At 47.2% G+C, this 15,342-nt stretch overlaps 7 protein-coding genes across 9 annotated transcripts; 4 read left to right on the forward strand and 3 right to left on the reverse strand.

The window, feature by feature from the left end:
* Positions 1-695: 695 nt before the first annotated feature.
* Positions 696-2,112, forward strand: BDCG_09020 (PDCD2_C domain-containing protein; the record flags this gene model as incomplete). The annotated part of the gene is made up of 2 exons (XM_045424796.1): positions 696-815; positions 907-2,112. The coding sequence occupies 2 exons, from the start codon at positions 696-698 to the stop codon at positions 2,110-2,112; spliced, it is 1,326 nt and encodes a 441-aa protein (XP_045273427.1).
* BDCG_09021 (eukaryotic translation initiation factor 3 subunit K) lies at positions 807-4,088 on the reverse strand. Its single transcript, XM_045424797.1, has 2 exons — positions 3,599-4,088; positions 807-3,265 (listed from the first exon to the last, which is right to left on the reverse strand). The coding sequence occupies exons 1-2, from the start codon at positions 3,763-3,765 to the stop codon at positions 2,671-2,673; spliced, it is 762 nt and encodes a 253-aa protein (XP_045273428.1). The 5' UTR covers positions 3,766-4,088; the 3' UTR covers positions 807-2,670.
* Positions 4,089-4,319: 231 nt separating this feature from the next.
* BDCG_09022 (acyl-CoA oxidase) lies at positions 4,320-6,332 on the reverse strand (the record flags this gene model as incomplete). Its single annotated transcript, XM_045424798.1, has 5 exons — positions 4,320-4,560; positions 4,798-5,019; positions 5,114-5,427; positions 5,501-5,534; positions 5,593-6,332. The coding sequence occupies 5 exons, from the start codon at positions 6,330-6,332 to the stop codon at positions 4,320-4,322; spliced, it is 1,551 nt and encodes a 516-aa protein (XP_045273429.1).
* A 370-nt stretch (positions 6,333-6,702) lies between these two features.
* On the forward strand, positions 6,703-7,098 carry BDCG_17917 (uncharacterized protein; the record flags this gene model as incomplete). The annotated part of the gene is made up of 1 exon (XM_045426964.1): positions 6,703-7,098. One exon carries the CDS (start codon positions 6,703-6,705, stop codon positions 7,096-7,098), a length of 396 nt encoding a protein of 131 aa, XP_045282795.1.
* A 743-nt stretch (positions 7,099-7,841) lies between these two features.
* On the forward strand, positions 7,842-10,325 carry BDCG_09023 (acyl-CoA oxidase; the record flags this gene model as incomplete). Its single annotated transcript, XM_045424799.1, has 9 exons — positions 7,842-8,003; positions 8,045-8,496; positions 8,720-8,789; positions 8,855-9,203; positions 9,288-9,355; positions 9,395-9,502; positions 9,566-9,647; positions 9,754-10,026; positions 10,195-10,325. The coding sequence occupies 9 exons, from the start codon at positions 7,842-7,844 to the stop codon at positions 10,323-10,325; spliced, it is 1,695 nt and encodes a 564-aa protein (XP_045273430.1).
* A 105-nt stretch (positions 10,326-10,430) lies between these two features.
* BDCG_09024 lies at positions 10,431-12,532 on the reverse strand. Of its 3 annotated transcripts, XM_045424802.1 has the most exons (4): positions 12,445-12,532; positions 11,192-12,386; positions 10,846-11,114; positions 10,431-10,741 (listed from the first exon to the last, which is right to left on the reverse strand). In XM_045424802.1, the coding sequence occupies exon 2, from the start codon at positions 12,316-12,318 to the stop codon at positions 11,221-11,223; it is 1,098 nt and encodes a 365-aa protein (XP_045282798.1). In that variant the 5' UTR covers positions 12,319-12,386; positions 12,445-12,532; the 3' UTR covers positions 10,431-10,741; positions 10,846-11,114; positions 11,192-11,220. The 3 variants fall into 3 exon arrangements, with proteins under 3 accessions (XP_045282798.1, XP_045282796.1, XP_045282797.1); XM_045424800.1 differs by having other exon boundaries at positions 10,846-12,386; XM_045424801.1 differs by having other exon boundaries at positions 11,192-12,532.
* Positions 12,533-12,641: 109 nt separating this feature from the next.
* BDCG_09025 (prenylcysteine oxidase/farnesylcysteine lyase) lies at positions 12,642-15,282 on the forward strand. The gene is made up of 2 exons (XM_045424803.1): positions 12,642-13,161; positions 13,231-15,282. The coding sequence occupies exons 1-2, from the start codon at positions 12,987-12,989 to the stop codon at positions 14,784-14,786; spliced, it is 1,731 nt and encodes a 576-aa protein (XP_045273431.1). The 5' UTR covers positions 12,642-12,986; the 3' UTR covers positions 14,787-15,282.
* The last annotated feature ends 60 nt before the right edge of the window (positions 15,283-15,342 follow it).

Genomic DNA, 15,342 nt, shown 5'->3' on the forward strand with positions numbered 1-15,342 from the left:
TGTACAATTTCTTTCTTATACCGTCTCTCCAGAAAGCAGAGTAGGCGACGGTGTGCCAGACCGGGGTATCCAGAAGGCAGTTGCGCATATGCGGGTGATCGCGCACCGAGTCCAATTGAACTGGTTTCAGATACATACCAACCATAAGGATTCAGCTTTATGTATCATGCTTGTTCTAGTTGAACAGGAATATACTCGGTCTATAAGCAATGAGATAGGTGAAAATAAAAAGAGTGCCTGGAATGGACCTTGTGCTAAAAATATACAGTTGAAGTTCCGTGGTAACTAGAGAATGAGATGCCATTGGCCCACGTGAGCTAGTGATCAGAGAATAAAGAACGAGAAGTAATAACCTACCGTTTTGGGCAATTGAAAAACATCTCATCAAAGGTTTTCTATACCTCTTTGCAGCAAAACAATGGAATAGAACTTTTTTTGAGGGCGAAGAGGGGCAGGCACAGAATGACATCATAACCCTAATCTTATCGATCTGATCTTATGCGATCATCACATGATATCAATGTTTAAATTTCAAGATTATTTTGCTGCCACCAGCTGGAAGTCCTGAGTTGGGCATCGGCCACTGGCATCAAGTCGAAGATTGTGCTGTATCGTGTGGCAGATTGTTTGCATATAGAAGCCGTACACTTTTGTGCGAACGGGGATAGATACATTTCTGACATATTTCGTGAAAGATGGATCAGTACGATAGCGACTCCTCAGGAATTGACGATTTCACCGAGACCAACGTCCTCCTTGGCTACGCCGATGACGATGCTTCAGACGATTCGATCAGTCACCTGGGCGGATGGCCGGTATGAAAGTTCTTTAAATATTTTATTTTATCCAGTTTCTATTTTGTTTATTCTCCTACGCTTGTGGACAGCTAATTACCCAAATCGATAGACCTGGCTTGACCCCGCGACCCCACCACCCGGTGACTTCGCCAGATGTAAGGTCTGCAACAACCCAATGCTACTTCTCCTACAATTAAACGGTGACCTGCCAGAACACTTTCCTCACGATGAACGGTGGCTGTATATCTTTGGGTGCCCCAGGAAATCCTGCACCAGGAAGAATGGCAGCTTACGGGCGCTGCGCGGTGTGAAGAAACACAAAATCGTAAATTCATCCTCACGACAACAGCAAAATAACCAGCCTGAGAAAACGGGAAAGGCTCCAGAACCCACACCGGCAGAGAGCAAGCCCAAGCAAGATCTTGGTTCTAGTCTCTTTGGTGCCGCCCCATCTAGCCAAGGGCAGTCAGCCAACCCCAACCCATTTTCGACAGCATCCTCCCCCAGTCAAGCAAACCCCTTTGCCTCCCTTGCCCCTACATCCAGCCTCGCTGCAAAACCGCCCCAAAAACCATCCTCCCCTCCTCCCACCGAATCCCTCCCCGAAACCTTCGCCGAAAAAGTCCGCCTCTCCTCTCCACCCCCACGAAATCCTGCAAAGACAGGAGCAGCCGGTCCGCCCCTCCCATGGCCTCCGCAATCCGCGTTCCCAAAGCCCTATCCGCACCACCACCTCGATGCAGAATACGAAACTCTCTCCCGCCCGCCGTCCCCCACCCTACCAACCACAGCGCAGCCCGTCCTCATGGACGAGGACTCCTCCATGACAGCAGGTGCAGAGCCCAAAGACACCTTCGAATCCGCCATGGACAAATCCTTCCTGCGCTTCTCGGCGCGCCTGGGCCATAACCCGGAGCAAGTCCTCCGCTACGAATTCCGGGGTGCACCGCTACTCTACTCCACCACCGACGCGGTGGGGAAACTCTTCTCCAGCCCTTCCCCGTCTGCCAAATCGTCCCATGTCAAAGTATCTACCCGTGGTAGTAGCGCGGGCAGCCCGAACAGGATTCCCCGCTGCGAATACTGTGGGCGCGAACGCGTTTTTGAAGTCCAACTCACGCCGCATGCGATCACGGTGCTTGAGGAGGGGCGGGAGGGTATTGGGCTTGGACCTGAGGATGATACAGGGATGGAGTGGGGGACTGTGATTTTGGGGGTTTGTGCGGCGAACTGTGGGTTGGAGCATGAGGGGGTGTTGGGGTGGAGGGAGGAGTGGGTTGGGGTGCAGTGGGAGGAAAGGGTTGCGGGGAAGTAAATAACTTGGATAGCTGGGGCTGCATGGAACCTCCTAGTCGCTGATTAGTTAAATAGAGCTAAGGGGGTGAATCAGATGGATGTATCTAATTGGCTTAGGTTTTTGAAGTTGTGTTCACTACGGAATACGGAATGGATATAGATTAAACGAATGGGCCGAGATAAAACGTACATGTAGCGGTGAGGGAAAACGTGATGGGCTGGTTTCTTGTCCAGGTAGGTAGCTGCGTGGCATTGTTCACGTATTCTGCAAAGAGAAACAATACACATAGAAGCAGACTGAAGCAGGTTACTATGAACGAGGTGCTTCAATTACTAGGTAGGTATATATATTTCCCAGGGAGTCACCGTCCCCCGTCATAACTCTATTTCCGCAATTTCATTCCGCGTGATTAAGGAGCTTCTCCAGCTCCCGCATAAAGAAAGAGAAAAATAATACGAAGACATGGTTGGGACGAAATTTTAACGGAAAAAAAAAAAAAAAAAAAGAAAATCAGCCCAAAAGGTTGAAGAGGGCGAGAAGTGAGGAAAATAAAAACACAAAAACAAAGACTGGAAATCAAGCGGGTTGCTCGAAACCCCTCCGAAGTACCCGCCCGAACATCTCTATGCCCACTTTCTCTCCCTTAATCTCCCCTCTGGCCTCATTCTCCTTATTTCTTGGGACTCTGATAACTACACTCTTAACGTCAGAGCCCGCGCTCTTATCAACTTCCCATCCGCAAACATCCACGACGAATTTCTCTAGAGTCTCTAGCCCATGCAGGTCAAGCCATTGAGCTAGAACCTCAGCGCTAATTTCCCGGAAAGCTTTGCCGACCTCAGCAGCAATGCGAACCCGTACCAGCTCTTCAAATCCTGCAACATCGGCGACCAAATCCGCGTATAGGTCATCGGAATTGAGGGTTGACCAGAAGAGGGTGTATTGTGCTGATTCGAGGAGGGTGTTGAGACTGGCCAGCTTTTGGATCGATTCGATGAAATCAGATGTTTGCATAGGGACTGAGGATGATGTCGATGAAGCAAATGGTTGAGTGTATGCTGGGAGGAGGGCAAGAGATAGGGAGAAGGCGGGGGAGGGGAAGACAGTCAACGCTTTGGCTAGGATGTTGGTTGTTGTTTCGGTGTGAAGGAGATGAGGGTTGAATTGATATCTGGGTAAAGGTTCATTGCCCATGATGGGCATTTTCGTGTTAGCTAGAGTCTCATGTTGTAAATTGGTATGCATAGATAAATGACAATTAGGGGGCGGTTGTATTTCAGGGTAATTTTGTATCCCCAGGCCCGTCTACCCGACATTTTATCGGGAAACAGTGTAAGGCTAATAGGAAACGTGAATGTAATAAAAATTACAAATCATCATAATAAGACCGCCAATAAGAAAAAATTGTGCGAGCGACTGATAGCATAACTCTAAAGAGAGTGCATCCAGGTGCAGCATGGATAATAAGGGATCCCTCAACAGGAATTCCAACAAAGGCACTCACAGTTTCAATAGCGCCAAATTGGCATAGCAGTCAAATGTTCTGTCCTCGCATTGCTGCACGACATATTCTTGGAAGATTGTGGTGGTTTCTGGGTTATATCTGTCCAAGCCGTTCAGGATGACATCGATATGCTGCGGTCTCGTTTTGCACTTGTCGAACGATGCCATTTTGTTCCCTTTCGCGCCCTTTCACTCTACTCCTCTATTTGTGCTTCCTCGTTTGAAATTAGATATGCTGGCTCCGTAGTTCCCCTTTGTTGGTGACTTCTATTATTTCCCACAGATGTGTGGGAGTATTCTCTGGGAAGCGAAAGAAATCAAGAGCAGATGTTCCTAAACTCGGAAACACGGTAAATCTGGCAGATAGGAGCAAATATATTTCTCTCAAAAGAAGGATAGTAGATAAAGCGTCAGTTATAGTTGCGAGTTGGATAAGTCAATGAAGATGTTCCGATGTATGGATAATTTTTCGATTCGATGTTGAGCTGCAAAAAAGTTTGTGGGTGGGAAAGACCAAATCACACTGCCTAATGCGGAATGTTTTGCCGGTTGTGATGACTAAGCAGATACTTCTCCAGAGTTATATTACTCCATCCATCCAACATTTATTTGAAGTATTTACCTACTGCGTATACCCATTTTATATATGCAGTGATATGCAGTATTTCTGATGTGAAGAATTTCCTAAAATGATACAAGAACCCATGGATTCTTGAAATTTACTACTTCGCTTTCTCCTCAACATCCAACTTGGCCCATGTCCTTCTCGAATCTACCGGCCAAACATCTCTCATATTATTCATGTCGCTATTTTTCGGACCCGCAACTAGCGCTTCATATGGATTCATCTCAGCCCTTGCCAATGCACTATCCATCTCGAATTCTGCGAAGCCATACGCGTCTATGATGGCTTTGGAGAAGTCCGACAGAGTTTGGATCGCTTTGTCATAGGCAGATGTGAGACTTTTTTTGTTGACATTATTTTAGGGCATATGGGCCATAGATGTCTTTGTGTGCGGATTGGAGAATCGAAAGGGAGAACTATTATTCTTTCATGTTATTCGTTAAAAGCTACGTGGTTTATTGTTGATTGCTCTTGGATTCTTTCGTGCTTGAGCTGGGGGAGAGAGAGAATTTTACCGCTTGTGCTAGTGCTTCCAACTGCCGAACGAAGTCGGTATCACCCGCCTTCTTAATTACATCCCAGAATCCTCGCCAGTAGACGAAATCGCAATGTGCCATGGTGAGCTCGTGAACAGTGAAACTGGTATCTCTACCAGCATCACATCACTGGCTTCCATATGAGCCTTGACTAGGGTCGGTAGCCGGCGCTCGAGCACCCATTGTTGGTTATCTGGCTCAAACCAGTCAGATTCAGAAGACACGTTCAGTTTGCTGCTGCTCTCCGGTCTTCTAAGAATTCTAGGTAAGAGAGGCTGAGAATAGTGTGTCCGGTTTTTCTACGATGAAAACGACGTTAATCACTTATGATAGTATCCTGGCGGGAGGAACGTACGCTTTGTAATGTTTCAGGATGACCCGCGGGGCTTGTTGAGCAATCACATAGTTGTCTCCTTCATACGTGACAGCATTGACAGTGTGAGCGTACATCTGGCCGAAGCCTGACAGTGCACTATACCCGTGATCACCACACGCGATTCTGCAAGTTTCGACGCCGTTCGCAGTTATATCAGTGGAGTAAACTTTCGCGCCCACGGTTTGCAGATGCAGATCTTCAAGTTGCGAGGTGTTCCCCGTTTTGATGACCAGCTCACTGTATTCATCGAAAGCTCGATTGATATCTTGTCTAACAAGCACGAGTGCGGTTCCCTGATCATTCATTAAAACGTTAGCTGAACCTTGCAACAGATGACAACAGCGGAGAAATTGAGCACATTATTACCTTGGCAAGCAATGGAAGAAGGCGATATTTGACGCTGGCATAGTTGAATACTGTATTCTCCTCCTTCTGACCCTTTATCCAGAATTGCTTACGGAAATTCGTATAGTGGTACGCTACTGCTAGCTCTCAGCAAATCGTAACCGGTAATTTCAGCCATGATTGCGCGAACGGTAATCATAGAGCCATATGAATGCTTCGTATTTTTTGGTGGAATATCGGTGCCGTCCCTCAACACTTGGGCATTCCGCGCCAGCATGTGATCTCGAGGGATCCTGACATTGTGGACCTGCATAGCTCCATTATGGACCCCAACCATGCCCTGGAACACCTTGGGACCAAGTTCGTAGATCTCTACTCCCGGCAGCAATTTGTGAGTCTCAAGATCGCGTAACTGGGTGAGAAAGAGGTGGTTGCCATATTCTTTCCCATCAATAATGAGGCGGGCGACAACTATCGAATGGGTGGCCCAGATCCCCGTGGCCCCAATCCAATACTCGGCACTGCTCACCGTTGGTGAATTGATTATGAACTCGTCCGTCGCGCGGTCAAAAGTAGCAGTTGTTTCAAGCCCTCGCACGTTCGAGCCATGACTGAGCTCAGTTTGTGCATATGACCCTAAGATCTCGAATCTTTCCGCCTTCGGGATCCAAACAGCCTTTTGCTCATCCGTCATCTGCCGCTCAAGGTTTGAAATGAAAACTACTTGACCGTCAGAGGCTAAATCAGGGAAATTGATGTTGGTAAAAAGGCAGCCACACTTCTGAGCTGGGGTTGGACTGGGAGGAAATAATCCTGCATCCGCACTGCATCGTGAAATTGTGGACCCGTCCATTTTTCCTTATGTTTGAGCACTACCAGCTTGCGAGCTTGAGATACGGCTCTTTTCCAAGCATCCTTTCTAGCCAGCGATGGAATCGTTACAGCAGTCCTGGAGAAGATTGGGTTAGATGTAAGTGCTTTCAGGAGCTGCTTGCGGCCTTCAATTCTCCCTTCCACCCCACAGAAAGACGGAAAATGGAGTGTCGTGGACATCGTTGCTAATATTACGCGACACCATAGCGTTGTATAATTAATTAATTGATCTATCTTCTGCACAAACGGCCAGATGCCATGAGTGCTACTGCGAACTTCCTGTTATACTAAATGCAAAAGGCCGAAATTCAATCGGTCATGGTTGGAGGAAGATCTTCCGACTTGACAAAATGCCGATGCCTGCGTGGTCTGGTCTTGCTTCATTATCAGACTTGATGGCTTCAGAGTTCAAAGTCCAAGGTAACTCGGCTGTTTGTCGCAGTCCGTCCTCGGGAGTGCTCCGCGTGTTGGGGAGGGATGTACGAGCGGATTCGGCCCGGCACTTCGGTAGTTACTTTATCCAAATTAGAAAATTAACTTTGTTATTGCCGAAACCTCGAGCTGTTTTGCCGAACAACATCCCAACCACGTTTCGGATTACAGCAGAAGGAGAGACAGGGGCAGTCAGGATAGCTGCTGGGGAGAGTGAAAATCAGCTGCAATTTATGACAATTCTCCCGTTTACAATATCCCACTTAGCCAAAGAGTTCGGAGAACGGGAAACAACGAAGAAATTCATTGGTTGAGCTAACAGGAGGCCATCCCGATTATCTACCCTAGATACTTGACTAACCCTTCCATGTTGCTTGCTTAAGTTGAACAGAAGGTGTTAGGTTGATATATGCGCCCTTCATATGTGCGACAGTTAGCGCACATGGAGAGCCGTATCACTGTACTATTAGATCCCGAGCAGCTCCAGATGGGACATTAGCATTGGCAAGGGTCCAAGGGGGATACCAAGATCTTGCTCGTCATTGCAGTCCCTTGCAGTCTGGCTGAGGAGCTGTAACTGATTTGAGAAATAAAAAGAAAAAAGAAAAAAGCCAACGTTCAAGTTCACACGCTTTCCCTCAAGGTAAAGGTTTCCTCGACAAATATCATCGACGAATATCATGCCGAGGCCGTGGTAGTTCTGAACGTCTCTGCGAAGATTGCAACAACTTGGCAGATTCGGCAATGTGCCGTCGACCTAAGATGTGGGGTAAACAACGGTGACCGAACGGGTAACAAGTGCTCCAGCTCAAGGTTAATAATAGTTTCATGAAATGACCTCGGGAATTTTCCGCTGCGGGTTGTTCAGGTTATCAAATCGCCTTTCTTGAGCAGTTATGACTTCTCAAACTTGGGACCGGATAGGTGAAGCTGCAAGAAATAATATCGGTCTACCCCTCCCACATTCCTGCAACCAGAAACCTCAGCTGTAGTAAATAATTACGCCCTTTCGGCAAATTCCCAGTCCTCCATGATAAACGGGATAATTGGACATACAATGACGGACAAAGATGATTTCAGCGCTGCGTTGAATCCAGCGGCGCCAGACGGAGCCACGATCCTTGCAAACGAGAGAGCAAGGTCATCAATTCCAGTCGAGAAGTTCTCACGATATCTTCTGACCTCTAAGTACATCGAGCAACAAAATCGCATTCTCAAGGTCCTTGAGAGAGCGACCCATTGTTTAAAAAGAGAAACCAGGCCAACCTCGCTCGTCCTGACCTCTATAAGCTGGCGTTAGCCAGGGCGAAGTGGATCCGCCAGCTCAAGGACAAGGTCGGATGGAACGATGACGAATATCAGATGGCAGCAACCCTATGCGATGATGTTCTCCCATACTACCTCCACACGGCTATTTTCATAGCAACGGTGTTACAGCAGGGGAGCGCAGCGCAGAAGGTTTACTGGATGCCCAAACTTGAGGCATGGGAGGTTATTGGGGCTTATGCGCAGACTGAGCTGGGGCATGGAAGTAATGTTCGGGGCCTTGAATTGGAGGCTAGATGGGATCCGAGGACAAAGGAGTTTGTGCTTCACAGCCCGCATTTGACTGCGAGTAAGTGGTGGAACGGCACAATGGGCCGCACTGCGAACTATGTCATTGCTGTTGCGCAGCTACTGCTGCCTGTTTCCGGATCCGGTGCAGAGACTAAGTAAAGAGCTATGGACCACACCCTTTCATTGTGCAGATTCGGGATTTGAAGACGCACCAGCCACCCGATAGTATACTTGTGGGTGATATTGGCCCAAAGTATGGGTACAATTCCATGGACAATGGATACTTGCTATTCAATCAACACAGGTGATGATCTTTGTATTGGAGTAGGTTACCATGGTTTTCGATGAGTTAGATGCTATGCTAGCCGGTTATTCGAGAGTAGACCCTGAGACTGGCGAGTATACCAAGCCAAAAAATCCAGAAGTTGTGTACGGATCTTTGACTCACGTACGTTTTGGTACCGAAACCCTCTATATAATTCTGTATTCAATTTCTAACTATAAAGTTTCTAGGTCCGGGCTAAACTTGTCATGGAAGCAAGACTGGCACTCGCCCGCGCCGTGACAGTCGCCGTCAGATATCTATCCATCCGACGCCAGTTCAAGGACAAAGATGCACTTCAAGATACGGCCCCGGAAATAAATGTGCTAGATTATCCTACAGTCCAATTTCGAATACTGCCTCTCCTAGCCACAACATTTCCCCTCCACTACAGCGGAAAAGCTATGGGGAAGCTCTACGAAAGGACCAGAACAGACATCGAAAGGAGCGGCGATTTCGCAGCCTTGGCTGAACTCTACAGTACATCTTCTGGCCTGAAGAGCCTGTGCACAGATATCAGTGCGAACAGCATTGAAACATGTCGATGAGCTATGGGGGGCCATGGCTTCGGATGAGGGAGCGGTCTCGTCCAGCTTAACAACAACTATCTCACCAAACCAACAGTTGAGGGAGATAATTACATGATCACCCAACAAGTGGCGCGGTATCTGATTAAGAAAGTGCGCGAGCTGGTAGAGAGGCCTAACAGCCAAGCGACAACGTGAACAGAGGAAAGTTTGAGGAGATTTCTCGCCTCGAAGGATACGAAACTTTACCTCAGCGTGCTTACGAGTGATGAGGATATTGTAGAGGCATTTGAATGGAGAGCAGCATATCTCGTAAGTTTTTGACCCAGCTAATCAACTTCGAAGATATAAACTGACCCATGAATCTATCTACAGTCTTTCAAAGCATATGAAAAGCGTGAGATCCAGAAACAAACATGGAACAGTCTCCTCATCGACTTCTACAGACTCAGCCGCGGTATTTTCCCAGCTCTCTAGCTATATCAACAGTAACCCCTTATAGCCCGCCAATCAATCCTCACTAACAAATTACTCTCTCTCCCCCTCCCCGTCACAAAACGCAGCCCACTCCCAATCCATCCTCGTCATAAAGTTCTACAACGCCATCAATAACGACTCCAACAACATCCCGTCCGCACAAACCCGCTCGACCCTCCGTGATCTCTTCCGCCTCTTCGCGCTAAGCACCATGGAGACCGAAGCGCGCGAATTTTACAGCTGCGGCGCCATATCCAACGAGCACCTCGACGCGGTCACGCCGCGTGTCTTCGATCTAATGCAGCGCATACGACCGCATGTTGTCTCCCTCGTGGACGCGTGGATTTTTTGTTGCACAGGTGAGTCTCATTCATTCATATATATATATATATATATGACACATCCAATCCCATCCGGAATTTTTTTGTTTTTTCTTTTTTTATCTAGAGGAACAGAACCAGGACGCAGCTAACCACTTCATCAATTCCAAAATCCTTGTAGTACGCTGGGCCGGTCCGATGACAAAGTCTACGAAGAACTATTCGAGTTGGCACATCGGCAGAATCCGTTGAATGAGATTATCTTCAATCCGGATTATCGGACTGATGAGTTAGTTCTTGGTAGTGGGGATGCTGGGCAGATTTTATCCAAGCTGTAGAGGGGGAAGTGGGAGTGGGGGCTGTCACTGTAGCTAATAGATACCCCCCCTAAAACCAAGCCTGCCTCTCCCTTCTTTTAAGGGACGTGTTTTTTTAGAGCGAGGGGAGGTTTGTGCTTCCAAACCTGCTCATCTTGGAGCTAGATCACTTGGTTCAGGTATTTTATATAGATGTATGTGTATGCAGGCTTTCATTATTTCATTTGGATTGTTATTTACAGTACAATTTTTTATCTGCTCGATTGCCATGCTTCAAACTTCAAACTTGCACCCTCTTGTATTCCAGTAGACGATCTCTAAACCATATCAATGTTCCTATTAAACAAGACAAATGGTTATTTCCTGCAATGCCCTGGTTATCCAGCGGGCTTAGATATCATGCAGGGTTAGGGGGTGGCCACGCCAGGTATATAAAACTGCCAACAATGTGTTAGTTTGTACACACACACACACACACACACACACAGGTTCTGGCCGCTGAGTGTTTCTTAGAGTTTTATTGGGCGGGAAGTAAACATACCCTGCGATATGCCTGAAAGTCATTGGCTCATACACAAATCATACGGGCTGGAAAAAGGGTGGAGGTGCTTCCCGGCAGACATTCCATGGAGAACTATGCCAAACCTTGGCGAGCACGATTTGAGTTGTGGCTGAGCAGGCAGGCCCTTGTTCTAGTTATCATCGATGATAAAAGAGAAGCGGTTGGCATAGAATATAATCAGCCGATTTGTGAAACTGGTAAGAGGGAAATTTCGTCCCAAGAAGAAGGGAGTGTAGATAGAAGAACTCCTTGCAAATATAATTAGAACCCAGGCTAGTGTTTAATAAGATGAAGCAATAAGCAATATTGGACAATGTATGCTCACAGTGGCCAGGCCTATTTTTATCACCGGAATTATAAGTGAAAGCTAGCCATCCTCCGCTTCACAGCAGCCGTGGCCTCTTTCGTTCGCAGTCTCCACGGTACCTTCAGAGAAATGTTCGCAAAAGCCGACCGCACCGAATTCTTGCCCGATTCCGACTTTTCCCTAGCTAGTACCCCTCTATGGGGTGGCGGTGACATCTCCCCCAGCACAAAGTCTGCAGCAACACCAGACACGGCGGGAACAGGAACACCTCGGTGTTGCTGCTGAGTTTGGTGTTGTGATGAAAACGCATCCTTAGCTAGAATGGTCGCTCTAGTCGTCCTCCTGCTGATATACGACAGCGTATCCGTTTTGCGCGACGAAGAAGTAGGAACCTCATACAGCTGACGACTAAGACTGCCCTGGTGGCACTTCTCTCCTCCCCGGCGGACGACGGCAGTGTTCAGGTCCTGGCGCTGGGTAATGGCCGCAACCTCATCCATCAGAGCGCGTTGGTAGTCGTTTAACTTCTCTTCGAGCATTGCTATCCTCTTCCGGCTGGTGCCGAATTTCTCGGTGGCTAGACGGGCCTCTGCCTCTGCCGCTTCTGCGTGTCGTATTGCACCGGAGAGTCTGCTGTGCAGAGCGTTGAGTCTCTGCTTGATGAGGGTTATTTGGTCGTACGTCATGATCAGTCCGAGGATGGAGATGAATGCTATAGCTGTTGTTATATCGCTAAAGGTTACGGGGCCCATGGTGAAGGGTAAGCGGATTTTTATGTGCCTGACAGAGTGAGTATAAGACCTGTTGGATATCAGGAGGACGGGGGAGTACAAAACGACAGTCGCAGACAGGAATATCATAAAAGTGTAAAGGGCAAAGAAGACTTGAGTAAGATGCATGCATAGAGTATATGCATTCTGCATAGAATAAAAAGCAAAATCAATAGCAACCAGTTGGGAAAATATACAGGTACCTGGGCATATACCTAAGCACTGGTAGAAACCCAGGTATCCATCGAGGAGGAATGTGGTCTTTGGGCAATTGCATTCCAGCTGGCAGCAACTCAGGAACATCAGTCTTAGGCCATAGTTTCCTCGACTGCAAGGCAAGGAAATATCTAATGAGAAGCGGAGAATCGCTGCCATATATATATATACTATGTAACTTCTTTTGTGTGTTGGGTTGGGATTGGAACAGGTTTGACTTATTATATCTGGTATAAATAGTTAACTAAATAGCCGTTCATCTGTAACTAAATAGTTGTAACAGACCTTGAATTTCCAGAAAACTTTGAAGAAGGAGTGAAAAATATTCTATTTTGCAAAAAGTATAACTATTATTTAATTCCCTTTAATTTATAGTTTACAGTTCATAGCTAGTTAACGTTAACTTACTCTAGTAACTTTTATTATTTAATAAGTTAAGTTAGTTAGTTAACTTATATATTTAACTTATGTCATTGGCCGCGCCTGCATCAGAGACAAGCGCTGAATATTTAAGAAACGGGAAGCTGCAACAACATCGACGACAACATCATGAATCAGTAGAGACTTATCCATATATCAGAACCTCAGCGGACCCTTTTCTAATAGCATGTCCCGTCCCCTCTGTGCTAATTGCCACTGCAAAGGGATTGACTATATGCTTCTCTTCTTCTCCACTACTACTAGTTACACCCTAGAATCTACGCTATATTTCTTCTACTATTCTACCAGATAGAGCCAGCGCCAAGTCCGTGATGGTCTATCCCAGCTCATTCCTGACTCCATCCATTCGTTTTCTATAAAGCAGTCAATTAATAATAGTCACGGCGATGTATTTTTCCATGACGAAAGGCGTTCTTTCGCGTGGCGTGGCTTTCGTTTGCTGTTTACTGCTACTACTTGCACCGTTCTCGAGCTGCGAGTATGATGCCCAAGCTCCCTTGCAGGCTGAGCCGCCCAACCCATCTCCGGATCCGGCTATAGCTAAGAGAGTGGCTGTGATTGGTAAGGTTGGCTCTCTATGCTGTGTACGGAGTATATATAGTTAGAGTGATGTATTGATGTTGGTTTCAGGCGCCGGATCCGCTGGAGCTTCTACAGCCTACTATCTCCGCCATTTCACCGATTTCTTCTCTGTCCCGCTCAACATTACCGTTTACGAGCGGGCCTCCTACGTTGGCGGTCGATCTACCACTGTCAATCTGTTCGATGACCCTGCCCATCCAATTGAGCTAGGAGCATCCATATTTGTCGAAGTGAACAAAAACCTTATTCAAGCCTCGAAGAAATTCGGCCTCAAATTGAGAGATGCAGATTTTGGACAGCCCAAGGAATCCGTTCATAGCTTGGGAGTCTGGGATGGCAAGGAATTCGCTTTTCTCCAAACACGACGAGGCATCTATTGGTGGAATGTACTCAAGCTTCTCTATAGATACGGCTGGGCACCTATGAAGGCGCAGAACCTTATGAAGGTGACAGTGAACAAATTTTTGAAGCTATACAAATTCCCGTACTTCCCCTTTCAGTCCCTCTCCGACGTAGCTATGAGCACTGGGCTTGCTGAGGCAACCTGGACTTCCGGCGCGGAATACTTGAAAGATAATGGCATAGCGGAACAGTTCTCAAGGGAGATTATCCAGGCTAGCACACGAGTCAATTACGGCCAGAATCTAGCCCTAATCCATGGCCTCGAGACGATGGTATGCATGGCGACAGATGGAGCTGTCGCGGTGGAAGGGGGCAATTGGCAAATTTTCCAGTCCATGCTCAACGCGTCAAAGGCAACTGTGAAATTAAACTCGCCTGTAACCAGCATCGAGCTTTCGGACAATAATACCTACACGGTCACCTACCAGGACACAGATGGCGATGATGACGACGGTGGTTTTTCTTTCGAGGAAGAGACATTTGACCATGTTGTCATCGCCAACCCATTTCAATTCTCGAATATCTCTCTATCACCACCACTAAAACGCCCGCTAGATGCCCCGCGCTACGTCGACCTGCACGTCACCCTCTTTGCCTCGCCCTACAAACTCTCACCGGGGTATTTCAAAATGCCCGTTGGCTCTTCAGTCCCCGAAGTTGTTCTCACCACCCTACCCGCGGATGTCAAACTAGGCGCGCGCATTGATGGTGTTGGCCCGGCTCAATTCTGGAGTATCAGCACACTCGAGAAAGTGCAGGTACCAGACACTTCCCGCCACGATGGTATTCCAGGTGGCGCGCATTATGTATACAAGGTCTTCTCTCCGAAGTCGCTGAAGGCAAGTTTCGTGTCTGACATTCTCGGAATCGAAGAAGCACGTGTGCTCGACAACAACAACAACAGTAGCAGCAATGAAATCAGTTACAGTGCCGACCAGCGCATAGCGGACATCTCCAAGTCGCACATCAGCTGGTACTACGAGAAAGTGTGGCAATCGTACCCGTACCTATACCCGCGGGTGACGTTTGAAGATATAAAAGTGGCACCTAATCTGTGGTATACGAACGGGATGGAGAGTTTTATCTCGACGATGGAGACGAGTTCGTTAGCTGGGATGAATGTTGCTGGGCTGATATTGTCTGAGTGGGTTTCAAAGTTTGAGACCAAGCTGAAGAAGTATGAGGATGGCGTTGGGATTTAAAATTTTTAAGTCTTTGGCCTGGCTCTGCTTTTTCTCATCCTTTTTTTTTTTTTTTTTTTTTTCTATTTTACTTTGGGTTCGGGATTATTTTGGGACGCGGGAGAAGGAATGGCACTGGAGTGTTTTCCTTCGGTTTATAATATCTTTCTTTGTTTTGGGGAGAAAGGGTCATTGCCTTCTGCTCCTTTTTTTTTGTAGTATGTTGCCTTGCCGCCTTTACCCCATCATGGGTCGTCATCCTTGGTTAAACTGCGGAGTATTCTTCCTATTATTAGATCTCCGTTTATGGTTCCACTTTCGCACGTTCTTGGCATAAAATTGGGCCAGTTAGCTAAAGAAAAGGCTTGAAAGCATCAATCATTATCGTTAGTTATCGCTAACCACCGTTATCGTGACCGTTGCCTGACCACAAGGACAAAGTCAAGAACAAAGCAAAAAAGTAGCCTGGCAAAAAGCCTCTCAGCCAATATATACAATAATTAATATATAATAATTCCTCCTCCCTCCGCAAAACCGGTAGCAGGGCGGAGATTATATAAGCCAGGCGCCTGACGGT

The sequence above is a fragment of the Blastomyces dermatitidis genome, assembly GCF_000003525.1.
Source record: "Blastomyces dermatitidis ER-3 genomic scaffold supercont1.13, whole genome shotgun sequence".
In the NCBI taxonomy this organism is placed as follows: Eukaryota; Fungi; Ascomycota; class Eurotiomycetes; order Onygenales; family Ajellomycetaceae; genus Blastomyces; species Blastomyces dermatitidis.

Excerpts from the sequence above, each read along its gene's own strand:
- BDCG_09024 (XM_045424802.1), bottom strand. The coding sequence starts at position 12,318 with ATGGCAGCGATTCTCCGCTTCTCATTAGATATTTCCTTGCCTTGCAGT.
- BDCG_09021 (XM_045424797.1), bottom strand. The coding sequence starts at position 3,765 with ATGGCATCGTTCGACAAGTGCAAAACGAGACCGCAGCATATCGATGTC. Across the intron at positions 3,266-3,598 it reads AATTTGGCGCTATTGAAACT|ATATCAATTCAACCCTCATC; the intron begins GTGAGTGCCTTT and ends ACCTTTACCCAG.
- BDCG_09025 (XM_045424803.1), top strand. The coding sequence starts at position 12,987 with ATGTATTTTTCCATGACGAAAGGCGTTCTTTCGCGTGGCGTGGCTTTC. Across the intron at positions 13,162-13,230 it reads TAAGAGAGTGGCTGTGATTG|GCGCCGGATCCGCTGGAGCT; the intron begins GTAAGGTTGGCT and ends TGTTGGTTTCAG.